We start from the raw sequence: 10,971 nt of genomic DNA on the forward strand, positions 1-10,971 counted from the left end.
ATAATTGTTCTCTGCCACCATTGTCATGAACAATTAAAAATTGAGTGTTTTACGGTCAAAGAACTATCTACCCTTTGGGATTGTCTTAGTGAAAGATTTAATCACTAAAAAACTATATTATACTTCGAAAAGCTCGTTAAGACTCGATACACTTATGAAAACAAGATTTCAAATTTGTCAGTCAACATAATCGACATAATTCAAAATTGTTTCTTAATTAAAATTGTGTAGAGTAGAAATTACTTATGCAGAGTTGTTGGAAAACAAATTCTCTACTTTTCATGCTTTGAATTTGTTCTTACAACAGCAATATCAAGAGTGGAGATTTAAAAAGTATTTTGAATTAATCTCATGTCTTTCAATGGCTGAAAAAAATAATGAAGTTTTATTAATTCTCATTTAATTAGATCTATACCTCTCCCAGAAGCGAATGGTATTTCAGTAAATAATCATAGTGCTAATTAGATATTTATCGAGGTTGCAGTTACAAAAATAATCAAGGCTGAGGTGGTTATAACAAGAAATATCGATCAAACCAATTGAAGTGAAATAACAATAATGAGAAGTAAGAGAAAATCCACAAAAGAAATCTTTAAAGGATCATGAAAATGTTTGCTTTAGATGTGTTATGAAAGAACACTGGTTCGTGTTTTTCATACATTAAAACATTTAGTTCATCTTTATCAAGCATCCAAAATGGCAAAAAAGGAAAAAAATTGAGTCAAATTTTATTGATCATAAAAATCTAATTGATATAACTCATTTGGATGTTTTAGATTCTTTTTTGAAGATCCAAATGGTAAAATTGACCATTTGATTGATGATGAACATGAGAAGACTGAATAAAAATGCTATACTTTGAAGTGTTTTTTTTTTATTTAAGTTTTTTGTGTTTAAAATTTAAAACAATACTAGTGTATTTAAAGTTTGGTGTGTTTCTTTACAGTTATGGTGCTTGTAAAGTTATGTTGCAAGAATGTATATAATTTTGAGTATTTTCTGAGAGTTTGATGTGTAATTTTTCAATTTCCCTAATAAAATAGTTTCTGTAATGTTTTCTTTATACTACTTGAATATTCTCTATATTCCGTTGACTTATTTTATATTTATGTGTGAAGATAAAAAATGAATTAGAACAATCACTTGATGAAGGATGAAGATGGATGTTTGATGGATAATGTGACAATGCACAAAATTCCATGAAATAAAAAATATTTCTTTAAATTTATATTAGCTAAGGGTAATGTTAATACAATATCTGGTTTTACTAATCTAATTAAAGACTCCGATAAAGCTAATATTATTTACCGAATGACACAAAATTACAAATAAATGATGCTTTATACTTCAATAGATCTAATAGAAATCTACGTAGTTTCAAGGATATTCATCAAAATGGATACTACATTGAAATATCTTGTGAAGATAATTCTAAATTTCTTTGCATTACTTCAATTATTTTATGTCACAAGCACGTATTAGAAAAACTACCGTCTCTTTCTTCGAGATTGTGTCATACAACTATAACAACAATAGAAATAAATCTTACAATGAACTAGAAGTTCTATGATCTAATGATTTTTAAACTTTGGCATGATTGACTTGTGCATGCTGGATCAATCATGATGCATCGTATTATATGAAATTTACATGGACATCAATTAAAGAATCAGAAGATTCTTTTGCCAACTAAAAGTTTGTTTGCTACTTGTTCTCAAGGGAAATTAATAATTTAGCCATCCCCAATGAAAGGAAATCTTGAATCTCCTAAATTTCCAAAAAGAATCCAAATGGATATATATGGCCCTATACATCCAAGTTGTGGACCGTTTCATTATTCATGGTCTTAATAGATGCATCAACTAGATGTTTACATATCTTTTTACTTTCTAACCGCGGTGTTGCATTTGCTATTAAAAGAATTATAATTGATAATACTTGTGAATTTATATCTAAATCTTTTAATGATTATTTCATGTTTATTAGAGTTTATGTTGCACATTGTGTCGCACACACTATTACACAAAATGATTTAGCTGAATCTTTAATTGTAAGACCATTAGTTTTTAGATCAAATTTGCCTTTTTCATGTTGGAGCCATGCAATATTAAATGCTGCATCATTAATTCGCATTTGACTAAGTTCTTATCATATATATTCACATTCATAACTTGTTTTTGCCAACAACCAAATATTTCTCATTTGACAATTTCTAGATGTGGTTTTTATTTCCCATTTGCTCCCCCACAAAAAATAAAATGGGTTTGCAACGAAGATTTGAAATTTATGTTGATTTCAAGTCTCCAACAATGATTAAGTTTCTTGAACCTTTAATTAGAGACTGTTTTACCACATGATTAGCAAATTGCCATTTTGATGAGCAAATTTCTTGTTGTTTGAAAGAGAAAGAACAAAAATAAATGAACTACATGAAATTATGTGGCATGCATTATCATTATCTAATCTTGATCTTCACACAAATCTATGTAAAGTTGAAGTTCACTAAATCATTCATTTGTAAAATATTACAAATCAAATTCCTGATGTATTTAATATTTTAAAAAAATAATAAAATCACAAATTCCAGCTAAAAATGCCCTAGCACGTGTTGGAATCCCTAAAAGACAACATGATAAAACTAATGAAAGTAAAGCATGTCTGAAACGTAGAAGATCAATTGGCTTTAAAGATAAAATTCTTAGAAGAGGAAAACACAAGAAAAGTTACAAAATGAAATTAGTACTCTAGAAGAGTCGTTGCCTATTAATAAAATAATATATTTTGATCAATTAAGTAGTAGTAGTCTCGTTGACCCAGAAGAAGAAAGTTTGCCAAAAATGAAAGAAGTATTAGTTTCTCCTAAAGAAATACAAAAAAATGAAATTACGATTGGTTTTGTTGGTATAGAAAAATCTTGGGATCGAAATGAAATAAGTATTGACGATATTTTTTCATTTATTGTTGCTCTTAATATCACCAATGATGATGAGGATCTTGATCCAAGGATTATGGAGGAGTGTCGACATAGAAATAATTGGCCAAAGTGAAAAAATATTATTTAACCAGAGCTAAATTCACTTCCAAAATTAAAAGCATTTGGACCAATAGTTTTGACACATGAATATGTCAAATTTGTTGGATATAAGTGGGTATTCGTTTAGAAAAAAAATATGAGATTGTAAGATATAAAGCAAGGTTAGCAGCAAAAAGTTTTTCTCGAAAACCTGACATTGATCATAAGATGTTTTCTCCTATTGTGGATGTAGTTACATTTCAATTTATGGTTAGTCTCGTAACCTTTAAAGGACTTGATATGTACCTTAAAGACATTGTGACTACCTATCTATATGGTTCTGTCGATGCATATATTTATATGAAAATCCTTGAATGATTTAAAATGTAGGAATCAAACAAAATTTAAACCTCTTAGTTTATATTCTTTAAAGCTATAATGTTCCTTGTATAGATTAAAATAGTCTGGGCGTATTTGGTATAATTGTTTAAGCTACTTTTTATTAAACCATAGATATGTAAACAATCCAATTTGTCTTTGTATTTTTATTAAAAAATCTGAAATTAGATTTGAAATAGTTGCATTATATGTTGATGACTTAAATCTCATTCAAACTCTTGAAGAACTTTAAAAAACAACTTCTTATTTGAAAAATGAATTTGAAATAAAAGATCATGGAAAACAAAATTTTGTCTTGACTTACAGATTGAATATTTGCCAAGTGGAATGCTAAGTCGAACACTCTTACATCAGTTAACATACACTAAAAAAGTTTGAAGCATGTTTATATGGATAAAGCCCATCCATTAAGTACTCCAATTGTGGTATGATCATCTGATGTGGAAAAAGATCAATTTCATCCTAAGGAAGATGATAAAACAATTCTTGGTCTTGTAGTACTATATTTAAGTATAATTGGTAGGGGTGTTCGCGGAACGAATTTTGCGGACTTCAATCCATATATAATCCACGATTTTGTGGATTATAAATTTTCAATCTAATCTAATGCACAGATTAGTTAAACTCAATTCAAATCCAATTTATATGCCTGCGGATCGGATGCGAATTTGACCCAATTCATATCCAATCCATCATTTGGCGGATTGATTTGTGAATTAAAATTTTTAATTTTGTCCAATCTATGAAGTAATTTAATTTAAAAAATATAATACAAAAATAATTTATTAAATTAAAAAAATCTAACGTAAAAATAATTTTACTACCAATTAAATTCAAAATTGAACAAAATTTAAATAAATTAATTGTTTAAATAGAGCTAGAATAATACATTCAAAATTTCAAAATACAACACACCGAAAAAAAAAAATCATTTGTTTAGATCAATAAATAAAAATTAACTAAAATTATGAATTTAAATGTTGAAACTTGAGAGTTTGGATGTAATAGGAAGAAATTAAGAAACTTGAAGAGCTTGAAAAGAAAGTAAGAAATTAAGTTTAATTACCTCAAGTGGTGAAGTGAAACAGTGATGGCTTGTGTGGGCGGTGAGGTAGAGATTTGGTGTTATATGCCAAAATGTTTTGTTTGGCTTAGAGTTTTTGTTTTGCTTTAGAATTTTTAATGTTTAGGAAGCTATATTTGTTTATTTAATTATTCAATTATTTAATTATTTTTGAGTTTATATTGTTATCGAATAAGATATAATATTGTGTTAATTTTGCTATACTTTAATTAATTAATTAATTTATTAGTAAGTAGCATTGCTAAATTTGTGAGTTTTTTTTTTTGTGGATTCACTGATTTTTTCAGATTTACAGAAGTAAATCTATATCCAATCCATCGACTGTGGATTTTTAAATTTTCAATCCGATCTGATCCACTAATACACGGATCAGATTTTTACAGATCAAATTTTTACGGATCAGACAAATTAAGTGGATCAGATTGGATTCTGAACACCCCTAATAATTGGTACACTCATGTATCTTGCAAACTGTTCTTGTTGTGATATTACATTTTCAATTAATTTATTAGCAAGATACAATTCTGCACCAACTCATAGGCATAGAATATATAAAGCATGTATTTCGCTATTTCCATTGAACATTAAAAAAATCCCTACCAACTATAACATTTAAAAAATTAATAGATAAAATTGGGATGCGTCAACTCAAAGATTTTGTCCAGATCTTGAAGCATTTACATCAAGATGAGGGGTAGTATATTTGTTGGGAAAAATAATTTATTTTGGAGGAAATTTCATGTGTGTACTCTTTTTTCTCACTAGGTTTTTATCTCATAAGATTTTTCCTAATAAAGTTTCAATGAGACAACTTTATACCTTCAAAATTATTTGTTTTAAGACATCAATAAATAATATGCTCTTTTTCCTTTACTAATATTTTTTTTTCCTATAAGGGCTTTTTTAGTAAAGGTTTTAATGAAACATTTTCTTTTGTAATGAACATTCAAGGGGGAGTGTTATGCATTTTAAAAATAAATGTGGATGTTCATAAACATACATCTCTTAGTCTCCCCTCAAGAAATTATGATCTATAATGTTTCCATTAATTTTATGTAATGATTATATAACAATAAAAGGAGAGCTCATCTCTATGTTTTGTGTACACTTGAAATGAATAAAATTATTTTATAATATATTGCTCTCTTATTTCACTCGTTATTTTATGTTGCTGGTTAATAGCTTTTTCTAATAAATAACTCCCTTCGTTAAATACTCTCCCTTCAAAATGATATGCCTACTTCAATGATCAACTATATTTTATTGTAATGTGAAATAATTTACAAGGTCAGTACCATCCTTTAAAAGTTCTATAATTTGATACATAATCATTAGCCCCATTTGCAAATTTACCATTGTAACTTCATCATTTCAAACTATGTAAGAAACTCTGGACTACTTAAACTTCTAGTTCATTACAAATTATTTCAATTTTTAATTTTTTCACTTCGGGTGGTTCAATATATATATTGCAATCATTAATACTTAAAATGGTGAACATTGTAATGTCGATAACTTTAGTATGGCACGTCTAGCACTAATCCCACAATTACCAAATAAACATTTGCTTCAAGGAATGTAAATATATTACTAATAATAGTAAGATGAGACCAATTATTTATTTCAAAAACTTAATATTTTGTTCATATATAAAGAGAAACAATGGCTTTAATATACATTTTGACAATCTCAGTTTGCTACTATAGGAGCATAAATGAGCCATAAAAACTTTTACACATTATATGTTCTCTTTATATATATTGTTGATGATTTTCTCCTCATATGTAAAAGTTAGAAAAACATATGAATTTTTGTTCGATATTTTGGTGCTGACATATTTCTTTAAATTGTTTTAAAGAAACAATACCCATTTGGATATTCAATTTTCATTCCTTCAAGAAGATAAAATCAATCACCATTTTAATTCAAACATTGAACTTTTCCATTTATTATATTATTTTTTCTTAATTTTCTTTCATTGTAATCAAGGTGAAACTTTTAATCCCAAAAATACAAATTGCGAAAATTAAGCATATATAATTCAAAGCAAATCATGTTAAATTTATACCCTTCGAAGAAAAAACTCTAGCTTGAAAGACGGCTACATTTTTGTTCAAGCTGGGTCTTTGGAGCACTGAAGGCTTGAGTTTATGAGGCCGTTCTCCATCGCCTCTATTAAAGATGCAGCCATGATACAGTATTGAAAACTTGTTCCTAACACTTAATTATCACCATTTCAAATTACTTCACATGTCATAATTAGTTACAACAAGATCAGAAACAGTGTAATAAGTTAGATAGCAAATAAAAAGCATAGAAATAGAAATAGTTTAGAGACTATTTTATATTCATTCTTAAGTATATACAAATGAGGAGATGAACTATCCTTTTATAGTTACATAATCATATACATGAAATAAATGACTAATAAATATATACATCATTAATTATAAGTTTTTATGAGATAATGAGAGTTAAAGAATTGTTTGATAGGGAGATAAAAGCTTATTTTGATGATCAGCCACATAATTATAATTGTTTCAGGAGGAAAATATTAAGGATAATTGAGGGGTGTTAGGAGCCCGTCTCGTTTTCTAACTGCGATTTGTGAAGTTGGACGAACCCAAAACACAGACACACATGCAATGGGCTTGAAATCAGTTTCCATGTTATGGGGCCAAGTCACTGTTATCAAAGAATTGTGAGACGCTAAATTCTCTCTAAAAAATAAAACTAAAAATTAAAAAGAAAAAACCACGGACACTGAATCTTTACCTCAACAAACAGAAATCCAAATCAAACTCTGAGATTTTTTCTGTATAATAAATATTAAATTAAGCAAGTACTACTTGGAAGCTGACTAAGTAACTACAGTTTCTGGATAACCACTGAGTTAGCAATGCCAGCTTGCTCTACAGTCTGGTCTAGATCGGTGAGTTGCTTTGGAGGGAACCCCATTGCCTGTAGTTGGTAGTTTCTTGCACTGCCGGGTCTTGATGCATCAATGAATCTGTGAATATCTCTGATAGTATGGTGGTGGTTGAAGCGAGCAACCATGCGAGTACCATCTGCTAACCTCAGCTGGACAGAGGTAGTCGGTAAAGTTGCATCCACAACTAGACCAGATGATGGTGATGGAGCAGTGTTTAAGGCAGCAGAGGCAGGAGAGTCACTGCCACCCAAAGTTCTCCCTACACCCTGGAATGCAGATCGGCGCTTCGGTGGTTCCTACATGAAACAGTGGAGTTAAGTAGTGTTGATGCAAGATGGAAACACGAGAACAAATATTCAGAAATGAAGGGAGCAAAGGCGAACAGAGTAGTCCTCCTCTCGCTTATTGATGAGTTCAACATGCACACGAGTTTTCTTATCAGCTGGTTCAAGCTCCCTTGGGCACTCGGACCTCATGATGCTCTGCATTGAGATGCAACCAATACATAAGTATAACACATCTGTATAAGTAAAAGAGAGAACCTACCCAGTCCCCATAACAACATCCAATTAGGAAGCCAGGTTTTGAGAAATCTCAGTAAATCGTTATTCCCTCCTACAGTAGGTACAATTCCTTTTCATTTTGGAAGTTGAATGTGAAGGTCAGGTTGCAACTCAACTCTTGTAATACAACTAGCATAGCACAAGCAATTTTCACAGTGACAATGATAGCAAAATCATGAAAGTAAGGGAAATATTATTGTCAAATACTACCTCCAAAAAGGAAGCATTTGCAGGATCATCCATCCCCCGCAATGGACCATCATCTACAGTGAACCCATTCCTCCAAAAAGTGATGTTGTGTGAGACATTTTCAGGCGGAGGAGCTGGAGCAGATGATACTGTCTCTCCAGAGAGTAACCTTGCTGTTCCAGTGAAGGCTTTTGAGCTTGATGATGCTCGAAGGTCAGGCCTTTCTACAGCTGATTGTCTAGCTTGATTGAAAATTTCATCCACTTGATTTCCTTTGGTAGGATCTTGGACCAGCATCCCGCTGCAACCATAATAAAAGTAAAATTTAAAAATAGTTACTTTTAGATGAAGAAAAGTAGAAAACCCCAATAAAATTTTTAAATCTAGTGTTAGAAAAGGGTTGAATTAATGAACAGTTCAAAAAAATAAGCCATCAAATTTATCATGCAATGTGAATACTTGGTACCATATGCCCCCAATTGCATTTCATAAATGGATTATGAGTGTCTGTGGATATATAAGTTCTCAGGCAAATATGATTAATCAGATTTCGAAGAAAGTTTCCATGTATTAAATAACAATCTTCTCAACTTTGTTTCCACTCTTCAGCGGAAAAATCAAGATAAGTTATCAACGTAGATGTCAACATACAAATTTCAGCCATTAAATGAAATCGAACAAACTAAAAAATCCAGAAAAGATTATCACATTTTTCATTAACCCTCGTATAAGCTAGACATTAAGCTCAAGGGTTCATATAAGTATCATACAATTACAGAAAATTTAGCCATTCCCATTAGAGAAAAAAAAACGAATATAATTATTAATAATCAACCACATTCATTAATTAATCATAACTAAGCAGTTAAAACTGCTGATCATATGAAAAAAATTCTTAATTCTCATGGAATTAAAGCAGAATGAAAATTAAAAAATTTTCCCTTTTTTTTTTTATATTTAAAACATTTTAATTATACCTCTTCTCACCACCAGTATAATACTGCTGCGGCTCGTCGTCGTCGTCATCGCTATCGGCCCCACCAGGAGGAGTCCTATTCAGATCAGCAAGAGTCCGAATGCCCCCACGTGATGTCCCAGTCGCCGCCTTCTTATCCTCCTTCTTCCCCGGTCGGCTTCGGGAACGCAGCTCGTACGGATCGCGAGCCGCAGCAGGTGATGGCGACCGAGACCGGGACGGGGAACGAGACAAAGACGCAGACGGAGAGGTCGAGGGGGAGTTTGAAAGCGATGGGGAGTTAACGGCAGGGAGAGTAGCGACCGATTGAGACGCTTCGGGGGAGGCAGTGGCAGCTGCGGCGTTGTCTAGAAAAGTCGAAACGGCGGCGTCTAGATTCCACTGATGAGACTCCAAGAAGAAGAGAGCTTCGTCTTTGGTGGATGATGTGATCTCCACGAAAGAATTGATTAAAGAAGAGTTAGCTTCTGCTGTTGGTTTCTCCATTGATCCGATTCGTTTTCGATTTTTCGATTCGCTGAGGACGATGTCCGATCGATCGGTTTATATATGTATCTGTTTACTTGGTATTGCGGGTTACGTCAAACGACGTCGTTTCCAGAAACAGTAGAACAGATATTGTTATTATTATTTTATATACGAGCGTCTTGTGCCGTCGGAGTTTAGTCCCAATACAATACTAGTATGACATTGATTAGGGGTGGATAAAAAAATCGTAGTGTTAAAAAAATCGAATCGAATTGATAGTTTTTTTTAATTCGGTTCGATTTTTATTTTTTAAAAAAATTAAATATACTGTTTGTAAAAAAAATCAAAATGTTGGTTCGGTATTCGGTTCACTTAGCTGAACCGAAAAACCGAATTATTTTTTGATTTTATTCAAATCAAACATGTGTTAATAATTTTATTCAAATCAAACATGATTTTATTCAAATCAAACATGTGTTATTTCTCTTTATAACATTATGATTATGTTTATATAGATGGAATATTAGAGTTTGGTTATGTATTTTGAAATTTTAATATTTCATATTTTGGGAGTATCTTATTAATAATTAGTAAGATATTAGTGATAAAATGTGTTTTGAATACTTTGCATTTATTGTTAATATTTGTAATAAAATTAGGATAAATTAATTGTTGAAATTTTTTTTACATTCATGAGGCCCAATGGACTAAAAAATTAAAAATTCAAAATAAGCCCAATAGGCCCAGAACCGAAAAAACCGAACCGAACCGATCCGAAAAGAACCGTTTGAGTTCGGTTCTTATTCGGTTCTTTTTATAAAATAACCGATTTAAATCGGTTCTACTTAATTTCGAACCGAACCGAACCGTAGCCACCCCTAACGTTGACTACACTACCTCTACAAGAAAATAATCATAATTTAGGGACTATAATATTTTGAGCGCGGATATTTATGCCGGGTCAAACTCCAGGTCAAATTTCAAAACTGACTGAAACGACACCGTTTTGTATATTGATTTTTTTTTTTCATTTGCTATGAACGACGACGTTTGGCTTGGATAAACATCAACAGAACTTAATTGCTTCTTCTTCTTTGTTCTTCTTCTCCTCATTTCACGAGACAGCCACGTTTCACCAGCAACTCAACTGCTCAACCACAACCCAACTGCAGATCGTCTTGCCGCAGCCTCTGCATCATTATCATTTACCAAGCCCTGGAGTCTGGGCCACTTTCCCAGGAAAACTGGCAGTCATTTTTTTTTTTGGCTCCACGATGCCACCTTTTTTTTTTCCCTCCAAAATGATGGTTTGTGTCAATTATTACAATTGTCAGCATCATTTGAATG

At 31.3% G+C, this 10,971-nt stretch overlaps 1 protein-coding gene across 1 annotated transcript; it reads right to left on the reverse strand.

Moving 5' to 3' along the window:
- Positions 1-7,255: 7,255 nt before the first annotated feature.
- Positions 7,256-9,694, reverse strand: LOC102619456 (plant UBX domain-containing protein 4). The gene is made up of 4 exons (XM_006469568.4): positions 9,158-9,694; positions 8,202-8,481; positions 7,812-7,910; positions 7,256-7,724 (listed from the first exon to the last, which is right to left on the reverse strand). Exons 1-4 carry the CDS (start codon positions 9,640-9,642, stop codon positions 7,365-7,367), a joined length of 1,224 nt encoding a protein of 407 aa, XP_006469631.1. The 5' UTR covers positions 9,643-9,694; the 3' UTR covers positions 7,256-7,364.
- Positions 9,695-10,971: the final 1,277 nt, after the last annotated feature.

Source organism: Citrus sinensis, chromosome 2, assembly GCF_022201045.2.
Source record: "Citrus sinensis cultivar Valencia sweet orange chromosome 2, DVS_A1.0, whole genome shotgun sequence".
NCBI classification, from domain to species: Eukaryota; Viridiplantae; Streptophyta; class Magnoliopsida; order Sapindales; family Rutaceae; genus Citrus; species Citrus sinensis.

Coding starts and splice junctions, on each gene's coding strand:
- LOC102619456 (XM_006469568.4), bottom strand. CDS start 9,642: ATGGAGAAACCAACAGCAGAAGCTAACTCTTCTTTAATCAATTCTTTC. Junction 8,482..9,157: donor TATACTGGTGGTGAGAAGAG/GTATAATTAAAA, acceptor TTATGGTTGCAG/CGGGATGCTGGTCCAAGATC. Junction 7,911..8,201: donor CAAATGCTTCCTTTTTGGAG/GTAGTATTTGAC, acceptor ATCTCAATGCAG/AGCATCATGAGGTCCGAGTG.